Source organism: Prunus dulcis, chromosome 6 (assembly GCF_902201215.1).
Source record: "Prunus dulcis chromosome 6, ALMONDv2, whole genome shotgun sequence".
Taxonomy (NCBI): domain Eukaryota; kingdom Viridiplantae; phylum Streptophyta; class Magnoliopsida; order Rosales; family Rosaceae; genus Prunus; species Prunus dulcis.
Genome location: NC_047655.1, coordinates 25,417,368 through 25,435,868, shown reverse-complemented (window position 1 = coordinate 25,435,868; position 18,501 = coordinate 25,417,368). Strand labels below are relative to the sequence as shown.

Genomic DNA, 18,501 nt, shown 5'->3' with positions numbered 1-18,501 from the left:
ATAAGATCATCTTACTTTGCGTTGTGGTATAAAGCTTTGAATCGTGGCATTCAATGCCATGGTGTTTAAAGTAATAAAAGTAAAAAAATGAAGTGACAATCGAAATGCTCCAAATATAGCTCAACTCTCGCACAGCCATGGTGTGTGTCGATGGTTCAGCCACCACGACTTGATTCTGAACGACATTGCCCTCAGAAAAGTTTCCAACCATGGACTGATTTTCTCATCAGATTCAGATTGATCAGAACTCGTAAACATTCTGCGGGATTAATTAAGGCTTCAGAGTTCACTTCGCAATAATGAAAATCCACAGATTATGAAGCAAAATGCTACAAAGTCTTTAAGAGGCAATGATTCTTCTGAAGCCCTACACACATAATTGGTGATTAATGACAACTGATAAGCTACGAGCGTATAAACCAACTTCGAGTACATCCCAAACTGGAAGAAGATGCAGATACTGATATACAAAGATATACACATATATAGCTATTATATCCCGGTTTGAAACTCGTAGGCCAGTACTTCACTTCCTCCCACCCACCATACCTTGGCCGGCAGTCCCAGACAAGCTAGACGACGTGTTGCTGTTTGTAATCTTAAACTTTCCATCTGCATTGCCAAACACGTTCAGATCTTCAAATAATCGGTATGAGGGAACAAAGGGCTTTTGTCCTGCTGCAGGGGCAGGACTCCTAGGACCAGGGATCACTGGGAAACCTCCATTGTTATCTGACCCATTGATTCCCCTCGCAGGAAACGAATTAAAATGCTGCAGAGGTCTAGCTCCTTGTGCCGGCATATAAGATGTGGTTGCATTGGCCCGAGGAGTTGAAAACATATTATTGGCGGACAAATGGTTCTGGTTGTTAGAATAACCAGGTGTAGCTGCCCATGGTGGAGGGGGGTAGCCAGATGAGTATTGAGGTTGAAATTGTGAATGGAATTGAGGCTGTGTTTGAGGTTGAAATTGTGACTGGAATTGAGGCTGTGTTTGAGGTTGTAATTGTGGCCGGAACTGTTGTTGGAGTTGGGGTTGAGGTTGTGCCCACGGAACAACATAGCTGTTTTGGGATGCCATCCCAAGATTTCCAGGATAAGGTTGTGAAGGATAGGGATTCCCTTGTACACTGGGGGAAACAGGTACCTGATGCATGTTGCCGTTGGATGGAGCAGCCTGAGGGTTAGATGCTGGGGCATGAGGGGTGGTGTCAGGGGAGGCAGCTGTTGTTGATAAAGTGATACTTAATAGGTCGATCATATCCTGCTCTTTTGTAGTCTTAACTTGTGCTGGTGGATCAGGCAGAGCTAATGCGTTGCTTGGGACAGATGTAGCTGTTGTGGAAGATGGATTTATTGTGCTGCTGGTGCTCACCAGCGCTAAACCATCATCACTGCCACTAGATGTGTTTTGAGGAGGTATTGCGCGTGGTTTAATATGCCTGCATCCATAAAACAAGTGCAACACCTATGAATGAACTTTTTCACCAAATTATGAGCTTAAGCCAGATACTGGGTATACCATAAGTGCTTTTATGCAACATCCAATGGTAATGCCAGTTATCCGTAAATCACAAACTGGTAATTACTAATTAATTAAAATCGGCCAGGAGATGAAACTGCACCCCCACTGGGCAGTTGTGGAAAGCGCTGGCATAAGAAATGCATTTTTATGACCTATGAATAAGAAAATAGAAAACAGAGAAAGATGGCCAGTCATACGCAACCTTCGAGCTAGCTGTGCAAATTCATCTTCCTCTTCTTCATCTTCATAAATCTGGACCTTGGTCATGGTACCAACTGTTGCAGACAGATTAGTATTAGGTTTTGGACTAGAGTCACTTGCGCTGGAGTCTTTTACTTCAGTATGCTTGGAACTGGACAGAGACTTTTCAGTTGGCTGGGGACTGACATTTGTAGCTTGAGTTGGCACAGGCAAACCAGAAACAATGGCATCATGTTTTGCAAGCAAACTTTGCAGACCATCATTTAAATCGAGACCTCGAGCAAGAAGTTCTTCATCTCTGCACGTTACCAAAAAAGGTAATGTTAAATATTTACCACTCATGCGCTTGCACACATACTCACTTCTACATAAAAAATATATAGGAGTAACAGCACATGAAACGTAACACTTGAGTGAGTAATGATCTTCATCATATGAAGAACACACAAAACCACTGGGTTCTGCCAAAAGGATGTTTGCAGGAGACTAACCCAGTTGTAGTTAGCATCTGCATCAGTTTTTTCTGGTTGGCACGACATCGGTTGACAAGATCGACTATCACCTCATCTTTTATGGCCTACAAACACAGAAACGAAAGGTAAATATCTTACCCATCAATTGAGAGGAAAAAAGTTGAAAATATTAATAGCTCCTCATACCATACGGTCACTAGGGTTCACAGCTTGCAGCATGTCACTTAAAAGCTCCATAACATTCCTCATAGAATCCAGGCTTGACAAACTAAGATTATTAAAAGGAAAAAAAAATTCAGACTGAGGAATGAACAGAAGATAGATGTTTAAAAGCAATCCTAAACAAGAGCTCTAAGAAATGAAGAACCGGATAAACAGTAGAAACCAGTAGGGAATCGACAACAGAGTCCAACTCTCACCTTAAATTCTCCATTTCTGTAGCCATCGTTTCATCAAGCCTTCTTGAGGAATTGCTAGGCATTCCATATCCTGCTTGAGCATGTCTCAATGTTGTCTGTGTAACAGGCGGTGTAAAAATTGCAGGTGCTTCTAATGAATGCTTGGGAAATTCTACTCCAGAACGCTGTCATTCATGCAGTGCATGGTTATTAAATAACATCTCTTCGGCTAGTCAAATACAGAAGAATTTTCATTTTTTTAATTATCATGCTCTTTCATACAAAACAGAAATAACTGCAGAAAGAGGGGGTGCATCCATCAAAGACATCTCTGAGATTGCACTTAAGAGGTTCTAATACATTGGGGTACTGCACTACATATGTCCCTGATTATATTCACTATCTTGATTTGGTATTGCCCCTTAATTGTCAATGTCAAACTTGGAAGCACATTATCATTAAACATAAAAAGCTGAACCAGATAGCTAAACTTATACCCTTAGTTCTTCGCATGCCCAGTAGTACTGAGGATGTTTTCCTCCAGGTCCACCAAATGCCTCTTGCCAACAGTCCAGCAATATTAAGATTTTTTCCCTTACCTGCATATCTGCCTGATATTCCATCCATATATACGTTTTAAAGTGAGATGGAAGGGAAATACTGAACGGGAAAGAAAAACTAACAAGACGGATTAGAGGCAAATAGTCAGAGTAATGAAAAGAATATGCTCATCACTTAGGAAATGAAGGTTCTGCGACCAATAATGCTGAACAAAGAGAAGAGGCTTTGATGTATCCCACATACAAACAGTACCCAAAAAAAAAAAAAAAAGATGCAGTACAAAAGTCATGCATAGAACAAGTGTCAAAAAAGCATGACTAGAGTACATTAGGACATTGCAAACACGTCATCAAACTCCTTTGTGTTTAAATTCACAACACCCAAATTTATCTAAGACATAGGGAGGCCTTGAAAACCACTATGAACAGGCCACTTGAGCCTAATCATACTAATACCAAACACACCCACCCTAAATAAAAGTACTTACAAGACTATACAGAATCACACACTCAAAGAAACCGTACAGGTCAGAGTCCAAGTTTAAAAGAATCAGTAGGTCAACAAATTTCATCAAAGAACGCCATCATGAAAGGAAGTGTGAATGAAACAGAGTCCTTAGAACCATTTAAAGCCCATCTGTCTTGCTAATAGATATTCTAGAGACGTTTCAGGCTTCCAGTACACTATATTTTAATAAATGACCTGGTCACCATAGAGTCAAGCTATCTATCATTGATGAAAAGAAATGAAAAAACAGCTCCAGCGACGGATGAAAATAAAACTAACCTAAACACTGAGCTTTAAAAAAATTAAAACAGAACCAAAATGGGTTTATAGCTCACAATACTCTGCCAGACAATTACATCTTCAAGACTTACCTTCTTTCTGACAATTTTGACCATCTCGCCTAGTATATTTCTCTCTGCGATTTGAACATGGACATAATCACCACAGTTCTTCACCATTGTCTCCAAAAGCTACGAAAGTATAGCACACAATTAACCGAAAGTAAAGAAACGTTTCCAGATCTGACATTTAAATATAAAAAAAGCATGAAGATGGTTTCAAATTGGAAGGTGAAGAAGATAAAAGGATTTCAGTATAAAATTACCGTCAAGGCTAGAAATTGAACTTTGGAGCTCTTATGCTGCAAACGTCTCTTTACAGCTTTTACGACATCTTTTGCCTGCCTGATAAATTTAACACGTCCACATCAATGAACAATCACAAACAAATTTTTTTAGAATGAAAAGAAAAGGACAGCGCAAAACACACTATAACTGTAATACAACAAAATACCACATAACACAGCTCTTAAGAACAGAAAGAAAAATTAATACATAAATCTGCCTACGTTTCAGGTACCAAAAGGGGAAAAATCCAGAAACAGGGGAGGAAATTAGAACAGGGCAAAGTGTTAATTTAATCTTTCCACCAGAAATCTACATATCTATAGAAATATTCTCGTTTTGAAAGAGTGTTATCCGCTACTTCTAAATCCTCATCTGTTTCTGGAATTAATTAATCAATCCAAAAAGTTGACATACTCGAGATATTTCAATCCAATACAGCTCCAGAAATTTCAAATTGTATAAAGAAGCCATATAAAAGAATTCAACAATAATATATGTATATCATTAGAAAATCATTTACTTCACTCACTCTTCTCTCTCTTAGGCATACACACATGCATACATACAAATCCTAGCGAAAAACAAAAGGAAAAAAAAAAAACAACGACAACTGATACTGGTATTAGGCAGATAATATCAAGCTGATAATTGTCAAAAGCAAATAAATTTCCAATCAATCAGAAACCCTAAGCTGACGGAAAATCAAAAGTCAACTCAAAAAACCAAAACAAAAAGAAAAAAACAAAACCAAGATAAAGCAAAAAGCTTTGAAGCACATATATTACCAATGATGAGAATTGACGGAATCACAGATATCTATGTTCATAGTCCAATCAGGGCTTATCAGAAGATCGCTCGTCGCCTTGTCGACAGCCACAGTAGCTGAGGACGACGATGATGACGACGACGCTACTATCATATTTCTCTCTCTCTCTCTCTCTCTCTCTCTCTCTCTCTCTCTCTCTCTAAGACTTTCTGGTGCAGCAGAAACTTTCCCTCGGTCTAAAAATGAAACAGAATCGCAACTAAAAAGATAACCCACAACAACTCACTTTCCCGGAAAATTCCCCGCCATGCTTTTCTTGTTTGGATAGGTGGAAACTTCGAAACCCTAATAAGCTTTTGGGAAATTTGCAGTCTTTTACAGGAAAGAAATTGGATTTTGGATTTTTCTTTCCTTCTTTTATCTCTTGCTTTACCAAAATGCTTTCATTTCAATTTCCTCTTCGCTCTCCCTTTATATTTTTTTGTTCAATCTCTCTCTCTCTCTCTATATGCCTATCCTAAGCTGTCGCCAAGTTTAGTATGCTTTTCCCGAACTAGTTGAATTTCAACAGCTCACGCGCCACGTGGATAAAACGCGCGAAGAGCTTCCGCCTAACCGCAGCTCTTTATACGGTCACTATACTGTATTTGTGTACACGTCAGACCATGGGAAAATGTCTTTTTACTTTTCTTTTTTGGTAATTTTTATTTTTTAATTTTGGTCATATTATTTTATATTATATTTATTCTTATGAGTGATCCTAAATTCATAGTGAAGGTAAAGTTGGGGTGGTCACTTAGTCAGTGGTGCTGATAATAAGCATGGAAAAGTCATAATGGAAATTGAATAATGGGGACTTCTGTGGATAAGAAAGCCAAGTATTGTATGTCTCGACCGGGGCCGGCCTTGTCCCTCTTTTATGTGTTCCACTTTTCATGGATATAAACCAAGCCTTCCACCAAGAGTTATTTGTATTTCTTCTTCAATTACTTAATTTTTTAATACCATAAAAATATTATTTTGAAATTTAGTTTTACTTTTTATTTATTCAAGAGTTGTGTATGTCTAAAAATAGGGTATCGTAAATTCGTGCTTTTTCAATTTGTTTTCACGCTCTGTGTCAACGTGCATATATCATGTGTACTTTTTCTTTATGTGTTTTTTTTGGACACTTCTACACTTCTCACTGCACAAGTGTAGGAGTGTGTAAGGGTAAAACGTGAATAGCTCCATTCTAAAATTAGTGTAAGTAATGTGATGAGAATTCGTAAATATGAGCTATTTTATCCTAACAACATCCACATGTAATTTTTATGACATGATTATTTGATTAATTATATGGCAATAATCTAACCTAGTGACTTTTTCTTGCCTACAAGAACCTCCTAGCTAGGCGGGTGGTGTTGCTACTTTTAGTTTTCTTTGGTAGTTTTTAGAACTTTAGAAGTAGTTTCATATATGAATAGAATTAAAATTAAAACTAGATATGTTTTCTTCTGTGGAGGCACAAATCAAATTAAAACTAGTAGTTTATTAGAGTTTAACCTTCAAGTTTGTTTTTGGGGTCAATGAGTTTCAAGTTAAGTATGGTCCAATAAGACATACTACGGAATCAAAAAAGAGAAAATTTTCATACTACAAGAGCCTGAGGTTATTCTTCTTTTATTTTGGATTATAATGTCATAAGATCCTTTTGTTTAATTTATATTTCCATCTAGTGGGGATCATTTTTTAACCCAAATTAAAAAAAACAAACAAAAAACATTGAGATCGTCATCCCTTTCAAAATTTTGCAGGTGGATTTTCCTTAGCTATGTTTGCTTCTATACATAAAAACACAGCACCGCAAAGGACTCACTAGTAGTGTAGTGTTTTGGAACAATTGTTCTTCTAAGAAAGGTCTTGGGTTCTAGTTACAGTATCAATGTCATGTGTATGAGTTTAATATATTATCGTCCCTCTCAACATAAAAGATCCTAAATTAAACACACACAACAACAAATACTCATATGATCCTATTAAGGATAATCTTAAAGAGATCATAATGGGATGATGGTTATGTTTCTGTAGACCTTTGACTTCAGCAATGTGATAATTAAAGACCAATTAATAAATCTGTCACACCTCATCCATGTCTAATCCACAACCATTTCAAATGATTAAATTTAAATCCTCCAGGCCTAAAAGAAGCACACTAGGAACATTTGATACCATGCCCAAATTGCATGAGAGAGGAGTGGAATTAAACTTTCCTCGTGACCCCTTTCATTAGGTTAAAGGGATCCAATTTTTATTGACCCCAAAAGAAAAAAGGGATCCAATTTTTAATGCAAAATGGTAGGAAAGAGCTAAAAGGGAATTTCCATATTAATAGAGGGCAGTTTACTTCACAGGGCAAAGCAAATTGTAAAAGAAAAACATTCCATGGATGTTTGTCTGTCAATAATGCCCAGCTAAATTTAATATAGAATTCCAACAGAACTGCATGCTGGTCAAAGCGGCTGCTTCTTCTTTTTAATTTTTTTTAATTTTTTTTATAAATGTATTTATTTAATTTAATTTTGATAGGCCCGTGAGTGCTGGTTTGGTAGCTCCAAACCGTGAGTGCTAGACATGAAAATAATGATGAAGCCATGTTTGATGTTTGTGCAAAGTAATGTTATATACAATCAGCCTCCAATTACTGCACAACCACAAGATCTTCAAAACCATATGATTTTCCTCGATATATCCTCTCAATCTTGACGCTGACCACCCACATTTATACCAGACAATTTGGTTGACTGGTCTTCCCATCTCTTTCCGCTTACAAGTCTCTCAATTGTGCGACCACATGCACCACTCATTGTTAATCCACACAGTTAAGCACAATAATTAAATTGGCTGCTTTTTCTTCTTTATCTTTCTTATATATAGATATTTTGGTTTCCAGCAGGTTTTGAATAAACATTCGATAGTAAGAAATACCTAAACAAGAATGGTTGAACATCGAACAACCAGAACTATTATTCATTATAACAAAAATATAAATCAAAATTCTATAACTGATCATATAATATAATAATTGATATATATTGTCGTATTAATTAATGTCGTTGATTATAGATACGTAAATTTCTATAATTTCTTTGTGAATTAAACTTTATTCGTGTCACAAACTACATTATACATGTAATCACTCAGTTGTTTGCTTGAATTTTAGATCAAATTCAACTAGAACATATCCCTTTCATTTACCCTTGTCCAATAGTTTCCTTTCAATGTTTTCTAAGAAAGAAAAACAACAGCTCATCATTTCCGTCCAACAAAACAGCGGCCCATAATTTCCTTCCAAGAAAATAACAACATCACATCATCACGTAAATTATGAGATAACTTCCAACTTTGGACCATAGCGTTTTGTCAAACATATAATTAATATAGAAAGGAGGAAAGAGCCAAACCTATTCACATAGAATTTTTAGAATAAGAATTCATCAATTCTCATGTCCTAGTAGTCAACGATGACTCTGAAAGAAACATTACATTTCACGTACATATGATTATGACGTGGCCTTATCTGTAAATACAACAAGGAAACCTTATTATTAACATAAATCAAGGGCTTGATCACACATTAATCTCTCTTAATTATCATAATGATGATGCTAACACGAAGTGTACTATTCCCTAACTTTGTTCCCATCACCAGCCGTTGGTACTGTAGCCCCACCATCTTGTTGATATTAGAGCATCCACAGTGGGGAGATGTAAATTTAGAGGTGTAAAGTCACTTTTACATCTTCGTTACACCTCCGAGAGATGCAAATGTTATTTTTTGCTCAAATGAGTTGGATGCAAATTCAAAGATGTAAATCCGATTTTCTTGTATTAATTTATTTTTTGTGTTAAATTTTTTTATGTTGATTTTGTGTGTGTTAGGTTTAATTATTTTTTCTAAACAAATCGACCTAAATTTTTTAAAATTTCGATAAGATATAATTTCATTCAATATGATGTAAATAAAATTAATCTGAACCATCGACTTTGATATGAATTTATTTTTCACCATTAATTAGTTTTATATTTCAATTTGAATGAAATCTGGCCATACATTAGAGATTTGTTAGAGAAGAACTTTGTACATTTGCATCATTTTAATAACTTCCCCATTTTAATAAATCTTAGCCATGTCTTGGACCCTCCATTTTAATAAGTTCCCCATCTTTTAGGCAGTTTTCCTCTCATTTCTCTTGACTTTTCTGTTACGGGACCCACTTGAATGGGTGTAAAATTAGATGTACATTTGCATCTTTTTTCCCATCTCATGACTGTGATCTATATTTACAGCTGTATACAGCTCCCTATTGCAGGACATTAGAGTTTAGGATTTAGACATACATCTCTATATACACCTCGTCACTATGGATGCTCTTAGAATTGTAAGAAAAGGCATGCTCTCCTTCACTGTGGGCAACCTTGTAGTCACTCGCATCGATGTCAATATCATCTTCAAAGTGGAACATAAACACTCTCACTCCACCGGGCGTCGACTCTTAATTGACCCTGCTGGAAATCCCATTCTCACTCTACCTCGATGTAAGCTTTGTTAATTAATTAACAACTATCGTCTATGAGATTTGAATTAACATCCTAATTTCATGCGATAGTCTTGTTGATTTGTGTATATGTGCATATATACGTAGTTAATGAGTTTCGACGATAGATGGCAAGTGTTTAGGGGCGATAGCAAAGAATCAAGGGATTTGATTTTTAGTGCTAAGCGCTCTTCAGGGTTCCAATTGAAGACCACATTGCATGTTCTCTTAGCAAATAACACCACTGAGAATGCACCTGACTTGAAAATCAAAGGAAGTTGGCTCCAACGATCTTGCGTCATATATGCTGGGAAGTCTTCTACCATCGTTGCCCAAGTTAAGATCGATATATTTCTTTAATTTGTTGATAAACTACTTGTTATAGTGATTTCATTTGTTTACTTCTTTTCTATATGGAAAAATATAATGACTCAGAATGTTGTAGGAAATATTGCAGATGCATAAGAAGCAGACTGCTAACTTGTTTGCCAAGGATACTTTCATAGTGACAATTTCCCCTGGTATTGATTATGCATTCATAGTTGCGCTTATTGTGATTCTTGATGCAATTAACCTTGATAATGGCGATTAATATCAAGGATTGAGTTGATCAAGTCCAATCAATTCGATCTATTATGTTTGTGCATGCCCCTTGCCTTTGTGGTTAATCTTGCCCCGGGCCCTTCTTTTCTTTTTTCGCTTGTTTTTTTTAATCCCCTCAATATGCTAATAACTTGAGTTCTAGCACTCAAAGTATTGTATCCGATTTCCTCTTCTTCCAATATCGCTTAAATTGATAAATTGCAAAGTAAACATGCCCCGATAGAAATTAAATATACTAAAATGTAATAGTTTTTCATAGTTTAAGTTACACAACAAGGTCTTGATTGGTTTGAAATGACATAAGTATAATTAAGGAAATCATTTTATTCAATTCATATGATGAAAATTCAAGTAGCATTTAACTTATTACAAATGAATTATGATCAGCTTCGCTAATCTTCCCCCTTTCGATCCTGATTAATCTCATGAAGAATCACCACAACAGCAACTACAAATCCGAAATCAACCTGAGGGTACACTGTCACTGAAAACGCATCTTGTCCTAACACACGATTTTTAACACCACCTTGCTTATGCATCTGTAACATAAATATAAATATCACCACTCATGCATTTCTATCATTTACCTTAAAAAAAAAAAAAAAAATCAATGGAACGAATTTAACTATATGATTGATCTTACTTGTGCAATGATGGTGTTCTCTTTAGTATATATGGTGCATGATCTTTCCTTAAAACTGCCTTTGACCTTGAAATCATGGGTGTCTTCTTTTGTGTTAGAAGCCAAGAACACATCCAATTCAGTCTTTAGTTGAATAATCCCCGACTTCTTGGCACTAAAAAGTAGCTCTTTGCTGTCTGAGCTATCTCCTTTGTATACTTGCCATCTCCTATGTGCTGTCAATATCTAATGCTCAAAATTAAAAAAACAAACATAACAATTTAGAACAAGCAGTATTATTAATTGGCACATACAAATTACAATGTGATTTAATTTTTGTATGTACCTTTTGTCGAAATGTGACGATAGGAGCACCGGCGCTGTCAACCAACACACGATGATCATGAAGGCTGAGAACAGAACCTTTAACGTTGAACATGACGTTGCCGTTAACATCGGAGATAGAAAATGAGCCCTCCTTAATGGTCATGAGCTTCTCGCTAATGACTAGATCCACAGGGTAGGATGATAGGAACTGTGAGTTGACCACGACCACGGGGTTCGACAGAGGCGGAGCGCTTGGTCCAGCTGAAGGCACAGGCACCGCAAACGACATCGTATTCTATTGTATTGTCACACACTAGCTGAGGGCACAAGAGAGGCATATCATCGAAATTGGCTGGCAGTTGCAGAATTTATTGAGTTCCTTGACTTGTTCAAAGTTGAATGGTTCTGATTAAATCTTGAGGTTGTAAATTTTAACTCACACTTACAAATTACAATCTTATAGCTTCTTATTTTTAGTCTTTTGTAATTCTAGTCTAAATAACCCCGAACCACCTATAAATATTTGTTAAAAATGTACTCTAGTCAGGTAGAATTCTATGGTTAGGGTCTTATATAAGGCCCTTAGATAAAGCTCTATCTCTTAATTGTTGAATCAAGTTAGTTAGCCATTAGATCAAATTAGTTAATTTGAACCAATGATTAAGAGATAAGACTTCATCTAAAGGTTGCTAACAGTGAAATTAAAAGACGTCAAGAAGACTATAAACTAACAAAAGAATATTTGTTGGTGGTCAGAACTTGTAACGGGCTCATATGCCTCCATGATCAGCGCATTACCACATTAATTTGGAATCCGTGTATTAGAAAGTTTTTGTTTTTGCCTCTGCCTCGTGTTACCCTATTCAGGCATAAAATTTTTGCATTTGGCTATGATTCGCGTACCGACCACTATAAGGTTTTGAGAATTGTAAAGCCTGTCTGCTATGAACATGAAGTTGAGATTTGGTCCTTGGCCAGGGGATCCTGGAAGATTCTTAGTGTTGTCGTGCTGGTGTTCCTGCAAACTTCTTGCCTGGAAGGCCTACCGATGATAATAGACAATGCTTTTGTTAATGGTGCACTGCATTGGATTCGGCAGTCTGTTATACACGAGGACGATAAACTCATCGTGTCATTTGATTTGTCCGCTGAATTATTTGGCAAGATCCTGTTGCTCAAAGCAGCTTTGCAGAGACGCAGAAGAAGGGGAGTGGGAACAGATTTTTGCTTTGTTTCAAGACACGGAGAGTCGCTTGCTTTCTTTGGGCAACATGAAAAGCGGCGGTCCGATGGAAGTGTTTATATTTCTTTTTTTCACTTGTGGATGATGAAAGAGTATGGTGTTGCAGAATCATGGGCTAAATTATTCACTATACGCGGTAAGGCCGCTTGGTTGTGAAGGAATGTTGGTGAAGCCTTTTGGCTTTAGAAAGGGTGGTGAAGTTGTGTTCGTACTCGTAGGGATGTTGTTGGGTGATCAAAAGTTTCATGGTTGGGTGGACCCTAACACCAAAAAATGTAGTGATTTTGGAATAGATGGGCACAGTAGCGAGTACCGGTTTATGGATTCTTTTGTAGAGAGTCTTATACTTCTCGACAACCCCAATGCTATTTCGTACTAGAAACCTTCAAAAATCCATGGAAATTAACCATGTGTATGGTATGGTTTTGTTTGGAAATTAATATTATATGTCTATGGTATGGTAATATGCAGTTGACAGTGACACCGTGAGTAGAATTCAATAGTTTAATTAAAAACAATAACATGCAACGTTATATTAACAATGTTTTGTGGAGCAATATTTTGTAATGGGAAGTATCTTCATTATTCCAGTATGGAAAAAGATATCACATTTTTCATTAAGTGTTCGACTTGAATCCATGCCTGGAAGTTAAACTTTGTGTTAAGAAACCATGGATGGAATTTAAACCGGCTTGTAACGGAAGGGTGCCCATGAGTTCTCAAACCACTTTATGATATGCTATTTTTTCAATGTGAGATCAATGACTCATATCATCTTCATTGAGCCTATAGGTCGCCTGGGCGCAGTTGCGTGGTGAAACCAGGCTATGATATCAAATGTTAAGAACCTATGGGTAGAACTTACCCTTATATGACGCAAAAAAAAAAAAAAAAAAAAACTTGCCCTTAAAACCGGCTTGTAAGGGAAAGATGCCTATAAGCTCTCAAATCACTCTATGATATGTTATTTTTTCAATATGGGATCATGAGTCCTAACACTGTATTAACTCGATAGGACAAAATATGCGTTTTTCTTTTAGTCTTTTGTAATTCTTTAATATTATTATTATTATTTTGAGTCAAAATAGTCTTTTGTAATTTTTGTCCAAATAATTGCTAACTCCGTTAATTTTACAGACCTATAACAAATGTAAGGCTTCTTTCTACGTAAGAACAAAAAAATATTTTTTAGAAACGTATTTTTGCTTAGTCTTTACCACAACAATTTTTTTTGGGGTCAAGAGTCTTTACCACAACATGGACTATTTTGTAGAAAGCCTTGTCTTACTTGACAACCCAATGTTCAATGTTGGGTTGGTTTAAATTAGCATTGTCAGTGTTTTATGCCTTCAAACACATCCAGATTAATTATGTGTGTGGTATGGTTTTTTTTCTTCTTTACAAATTATGTCTAATATGAAGCCACGAGAGAGAGGGATATGTTTTATAATAAAAAAAATGCTTATTGATTCAAATGCAATAACAAAAAATTTCAATTTTCTCAAGAATTGCATGACACTTTTGTACATATTTTAATTTTGATAATGTATTTTTGGTCCCATTTAATATTTATTTGTTTAATGTGAAATTTTATTAAAAATTAGTTAATCAAGCTATGAATTAGCATGAATTTACTTTGAAGGATTCATGAGTCCACCCTTGAATGTTAGTCATGAATGTTAGTGTAAATAACTCTTTGTGAAATAAGCAATTCATTCATTTCATAAATTAGTCATGAAAGGAAGTGTATCATACAATTACTACTTTCATCAGTCATGCTTTTGGTTCAACCACATTACATACTTTAATTGAACTATATTTCATCCACCGAAAGGTATCCCATCTTTTTTTTTTTTGTGAAAAAAAATTTAGAGGGAGGAAAGGCTACCTCATCCCAAGGCTAGGGCATACTAAGGCCTCTTTGAGGACTTATAGACGGGATATTAGCCCATTTTTTGGTTTTTATAGATTACCCACTAAGAGGGATTGACGGTAGAGATCGAACTTAGGCCTTGATAGTGAAGAGAACAATCATTACCAACTCATTGGTAAAGATATCTTATCCTTTGTAGATAGATGGCATATTATATTAAGAGATGAATAAAAATATTATTATATGTGGGATGTTGGGGTCAATTAAATTTGTGGGGTAAATAATATGTTAGGACAACACTAATTATAAGCTAATATGTGAGCCACAAGGGAGGGGGTATAAGAATCTGTATAGAATATGTTGTGTGTTTGAGAATTGAGGACAGCCATGAGAGACTTGAAGAACATTGCGGCTTATTTTTTTGGGTGTTGTTAAATGAACCTTAAAATTAATTGAGTACATCTTATAATCTAATTATATCCTAATATTTAAATCAAAATGTAAAATTAACTAAGTGTACCCTATTTAACTACCAAAAATACCCCTAATACACCCTAATACACTCTATCATACAAAACCAAACCTATAATTGAGAGCTGACTGCCTAACACTATCAGAAAAGTTAACAAAAGAAAAGAACAAGCTTCCAATCAAACACAATCACATGTACTTTTGTATGGCAACTTGAGCAATCAGAGAACTTTGAAGAACAGTTTGGTATGGGATTCCACATCAAATTATCAGTAATACAAATCTCATCATTTTGCTTGTTTTTGCCGGACAGCTTCATTAAGGCATTGTATATCATGTGTAACAAAACAAAACACAAGCATCAATCTATTAATTCTATTTAAAAAAAATCTCATCTTGTAACAGATATAGCAAAGCAATCAGAGGACTTTGAAGGCATGATATGAGGTTCTACATGAAATTTAGATATTAAAAAATCTGTTTCATCATCTTGGTTTGCCATTCTTCAAATTTTTAACTTTCCTGCTTTTTGGGCAAAACATAGTTGTGCAAAGGGAAAGCACTCTAATTCACTGCACAACTGATATTGCCAAAGTTTCAATTTTGCACCGACCCTTTGCTCGAATTTCCCTGCCATTGTACTTCCAAGAAGCGGGGGCTGACTGGTGCATTACAATGAAATAATTCCAATATAATACTTGATAATTAAAATCCCATTAAAATCCCATCACAATTCAATATATATTAGGAGAAATTAGTAATTCAATAAATAATTTGGTAGTTGGGTGTACTCACTTTTTTTCTTTTCTTTACAAAATTATGTAAAGAAAAGAAATAAGTAAATAGAATGGTCTTACTATGAATTTTGTTGTTGAAATTACTCAGTATATCTAATAAATAAGGAAATTATCAAATCAGATTCGACTGAAGAATTCTATGGTTTAATCATGAATAAATTCGTATATTGAATGAGACTCAAAATGCAACCAGACCTAAAGCTTCTCGTTAATGACCAGACCATTTGGTTGGCTTCATTCGGTTTGGCTGTTTAAAATGTCCAGCCCTAAACGAGACATCATATTAATTAGGTCGATAGGTTTATGGCCCGAGCCCAAATAAAACACCTAACTTGGTCGAAACAAAACACCCTACTTTTGTTTCTTCCATTGAAAATCGGAGCAAAAAGATAGCAGAGATTGGGAATCAGATAATAGATGGAAAAGTTCTCAGAGTTCCCCAGGAATCTCAATCCCAAATCCTTAACTTTGGTTTCTTTCATTGAAAATTAAAAAGAATTAAAGATCCTGATGCCCAAAGCAGCTGTGAGAAGGAGTAAGAAGTGGAACTCCTTCTGAGCTTCGGTGAGCAAAGAGGTTTGCTATCTTTCAAGATACAGGGACTCCCTTGCTTATTTTGAGAAACGTCACAAAGAAGTCCACCAAAAGAAGGTCTCATCTTATGATTGTGTTCGTTTTCACATGTGGGTGATGAAAGAGTATGGTGTTGCAGGATCCTGGGCTAAATTATTCACTATATCCCCGCAAGAAGTTGTGCTCAGGCCGCTTGGTTTCAGAAAGAGTGGCCAATTAGTAGTGCTCGAGTTGCTTTGGGGTGATGGAAAATTTTGTCAGTCGATGGACCCTAACACAAAACAATTTGAGGATTTTCGAGTGGATGGGAGCTGCACCAAGTCCTACCAATTCATGGATTCTTTTGTAGAGAGCATTGTTTTACTTGATCGACCCAATGCTATTTCATACTAGAACAGGTTGGATTGGTTCCAACTAGCATTATTTGGGCTTTATTCCTCCAAACATCCCTGGAAATTATCTACGTTCATGGTTGGTTTTTCTTTTTAATTAGTTCTTTTCTTTGGAACTTATGTCTCTGGTAGTATTATTCGAAAGAAAGAGTGCATGCTTCGTTACAACATGAACAAATGACTAAATCCAAACCCACCTCACCCGCGCAATCAACCAAAACGACGACGCTCCGCTCCTGCTGCTACATGCTTACAACAAGGAAGAGAGAAAAAGATCTTACTCGTTGCATTGGGATAGCTAGCTGTCCTTCATTCAGTGAGTACTACAAACTTACTGATCCATTGGTGTCTTACAATGAAATTGGAGGACGTCAAGAAGACAATAAAACAACAAAAATGGAAGAAACACACTGGTGGGTCGAGGTGGTCAGAACTTGTAACGGGCTAGTATTGTGAAATTAGAGATTTTGTTAAGAAGAATAATTCTCAGTTGTTATTGATAGAGCCAAAAGGCTAAGTATTTATAGAGATATTACAAGCTTAACTAGGAGAATTAGGTTACTTGGAGACTACTCCAAATCAATTACAATCAACTAATAAAAAGAAACAAAATAACAATTTAATAATGTTCCTAATTTCCAACACTCACCCTCAAGTTGGAGGGTGGATATCAAGAACGTCCAACTTGCACAAGAGATTGTGAAAGGTGTTACTCCCAAGGGTTGCTGATAAAGAGGCAGTGGTGTCACTGCTGTAAAGGGGGCAGCTGTGTCGCAGCTGTGTCACTGTTGTAATGAAGGCAAATTTGGAGGCAAATGGAGCAGCGGTGTGCTACTGTAAAGGGGGTTGTTGCTCCTCTCAAATCTGACGATGTATGAGAGTCGTGAGTTGAAGGAAGCAGCACCCAAATAAAGTTGTGCTGATGTTCAGCGCATGTTGCATGTATGGTGGCTGTTGTTGATGTTGCTGATGTGCAACGATGGTGATTTTGTTGCTGATGTGCAACGATGTTGATTTTGTTGCTAATGTGCAACAAATGTTGTTGATGATGCCTTTTCTTGAGGCTGAATAATGATGCTGCTGGGGCAGCTGAATGATGGTGTTGCTGGTGCAACTGATTGATGATGTTGCTGGTGCAATTGTGCGGAAGCTATTGATGATGGTGTGCAGCTGCCTGTGTGCAGCTGATGTGTGACAATGTGTCTATCTCCCATATCTGCCCCTCAAATCCGAAGCTTGTAGAGGGTTGAGATTTGGAAAAAGAGAAGAGAGAATGAAAAATAATGATGAAAGAGAGATTAAAAAAGGAAAAGGAGCAAAGCCAAGAAGATGGCGTGAAAGTGAAAAAAAATACTTTTATTTTTATTTTTGGTTTGAAAAATGACCCACCGAAAAAAGGATATGACCCATCGAAAAAGTTAGCCAAAAAAAGAAGAAGAAGAATTGAGTGATGTGGAGACAGAAAGAAAATATCAAACTTGGCCAAGAAAAAAGTTAGGTAGAGAAAGAAAACAAAAAATTGGGTCTGATGTGAAACCTCAGAGAAACTGATATATCAACAAAGGAGAGAAAGTGAACGCTCATGTTGGGTTGTCGTGGTGCAAAGAAGCGATGGCAACACAGAGACAAAAAGGACCAGCAGTTGTGCAAAGGTGCTCTCAGGAAGATTACGATAGATGGCTTGGATACGAGCGATCGATGGTTTCTAGGCAGGGGCAAAGAATCAATGAACACAGTGGCTGGTCAACAGCAGGGGTGCTAGTGTAGAGCCTCCTGCGTTTGTTGGAGATGTCGTGGGTTGTCCAAAGACATGATGGCTCGGTGAGCGTTGACGAGGCTCACGGAGGAAATAAACGGCTCAGTGAGCAGTGACGAGGCTCACGAAGGAATTGCAATGAAGACTGCGTGTCTGCCGCAAGCGTAGACGACTTAAAAAAATGATGGGTAGGCTCGATGAAGGCCGAAG

General features: G+C 36.7%; 2 protein-coding genes, 2 non-coding genes and 1 pseudogene across 5 annotated transcripts; 1 reads left to right on the top strand and 4 right to left on the bottom strand.

Annotated features, from left to right (window-relative positions):
* Nucleotides 1-29: 29 nt before the first annotated feature.
* On the bottom strand, nt 30-5,562 carry LOC117631843 (TOM1-like protein 6). Of its 2 annotated transcripts, XM_034365167.1 has the most exons (9): nt 5,077-5,561; nt 4,270-4,348; nt 4,037-4,135; nt 3,095-3,208; nt 2,619-2,782; nt 2,386-2,467; nt 2,218-2,303; nt 1,728-2,024; nt 268-1,442 (listed from the first exon to the last, which is right to left on the bottom strand). In XM_034365167.1, the coding sequence occupies exons 1-9, from the start codon at nt 5,208-5,210 to the stop codon at nt 527-529; spliced, it is 1,971 nt and encodes a 656-aa protein (XP_034221058.1). In that variant the 5' UTR covers nt 5,211-5,561; the 3' UTR covers nt 268-526. The 2 variants fall into 2 exon arrangements, with proteins under 2 accessions (XP_034221059.1, XP_034221058.1); XM_034365168.1 differs by lacking the exon at nt 3,095-3,208 and having other exon boundaries at nt 30-1,442; nt 5,077-5,562.
* Nucleotides 5,563-9,460: 3,898 nt separating this feature from the next.
* On the top strand, nt 9,461-10,226 carry LOC117630548 (annotated as a pseudogene).
* A 233-nt stretch (nt 10,227-10,459) lies between these two features.
* Nucleotides 10,460-11,663, bottom strand: LOC117632191 (protein LURP-one-related 15-like). Its single transcript, XM_034365615.1, has 3 exons — nt 11,206-11,663; nt 10,881-11,105; nt 10,460-10,776 (listed from the first exon to the last, which is right to left on the bottom strand). The coding sequence occupies exons 1-3, from the start codon at nt 11,473-11,475 to the stop codon at nt 10,630-10,632; spliced, it is 642 nt and encodes a 213-aa protein (XP_034221506.1). The 5' UTR covers nt 11,476-11,663; the 3' UTR covers nt 10,460-10,629.
* Nucleotides 11,664-14,989: 3,326 nt separating this feature from the next.
* Nucleotides 14,990-15,070, bottom strand: LOC117633286. The gene has a single exon (XR_004586600.1). It is a non-coding gene; the product is annotated as a small nucleolar RNA R160 (small nucleolar RNA).
* A 117-nt stretch (nt 15,071-15,187) lies between these two features.
* On the bottom strand, nt 15,188-15,268 carry LOC117633287. Its single transcript, XR_004586601.1, has one exon. It is a non-coding gene; the product is annotated as a small nucleolar RNA R160 (small nucleolar RNA).
* Between the last annotated feature and the right edge of the window lie 3,233 nt (nt 15,269-18,501).

What these genes read in the sequence shown, in the direction of transcription:
- LOC117631843 (XM_034365167.1), bottom strand. Translation starts at nt 5,210, where the DNA reads ATGATAGTAGCGTCGTCGTCATCATCGTCGTCCTCAGCTACTGTGGCT. An exon ending in TCCGTCAATTCTCATCATTG is followed by an intron (nt 4,349 to 5,076) that starts GTAATATATGTG and finishes TAAATTTATCAG; the next exon opens with GCAGGCAAAAGATGTCGTAA. An exon ending in TCAAAATTGTCAGAAAGAAG is followed by an intron (nt 3,209 to 4,036) that starts GTAAGTCTTGAA and finishes ATGGAATATCAG; the next exon opens with GCAGATATGCAGGTAAGGGA.
- LOC117632191 (XM_034365615.1), bottom strand. Translation starts at nt 11,475, where the DNA reads ATGTCGTTTGCGGTGCCTGTGCCTTCAGCTGGACCAAGCGCTCCGCCT. An exon ending in TCGTCACATTTCGACAAAAG is followed by an intron (nt 11,106 to 11,205) that starts GTACATACAAAA and finishes TTTGAGCATTAG; the next exon opens with ATATTGACAGCACATAGGAG. An exon ending in AGAACACCATCATTGCACAA is followed by an intron (nt 10,777 to 10,880) that starts GTAAGATCAATC and finishes TTTATGTTACAG; the next exon opens with ATGCATAAGCAAGGTGGTGT.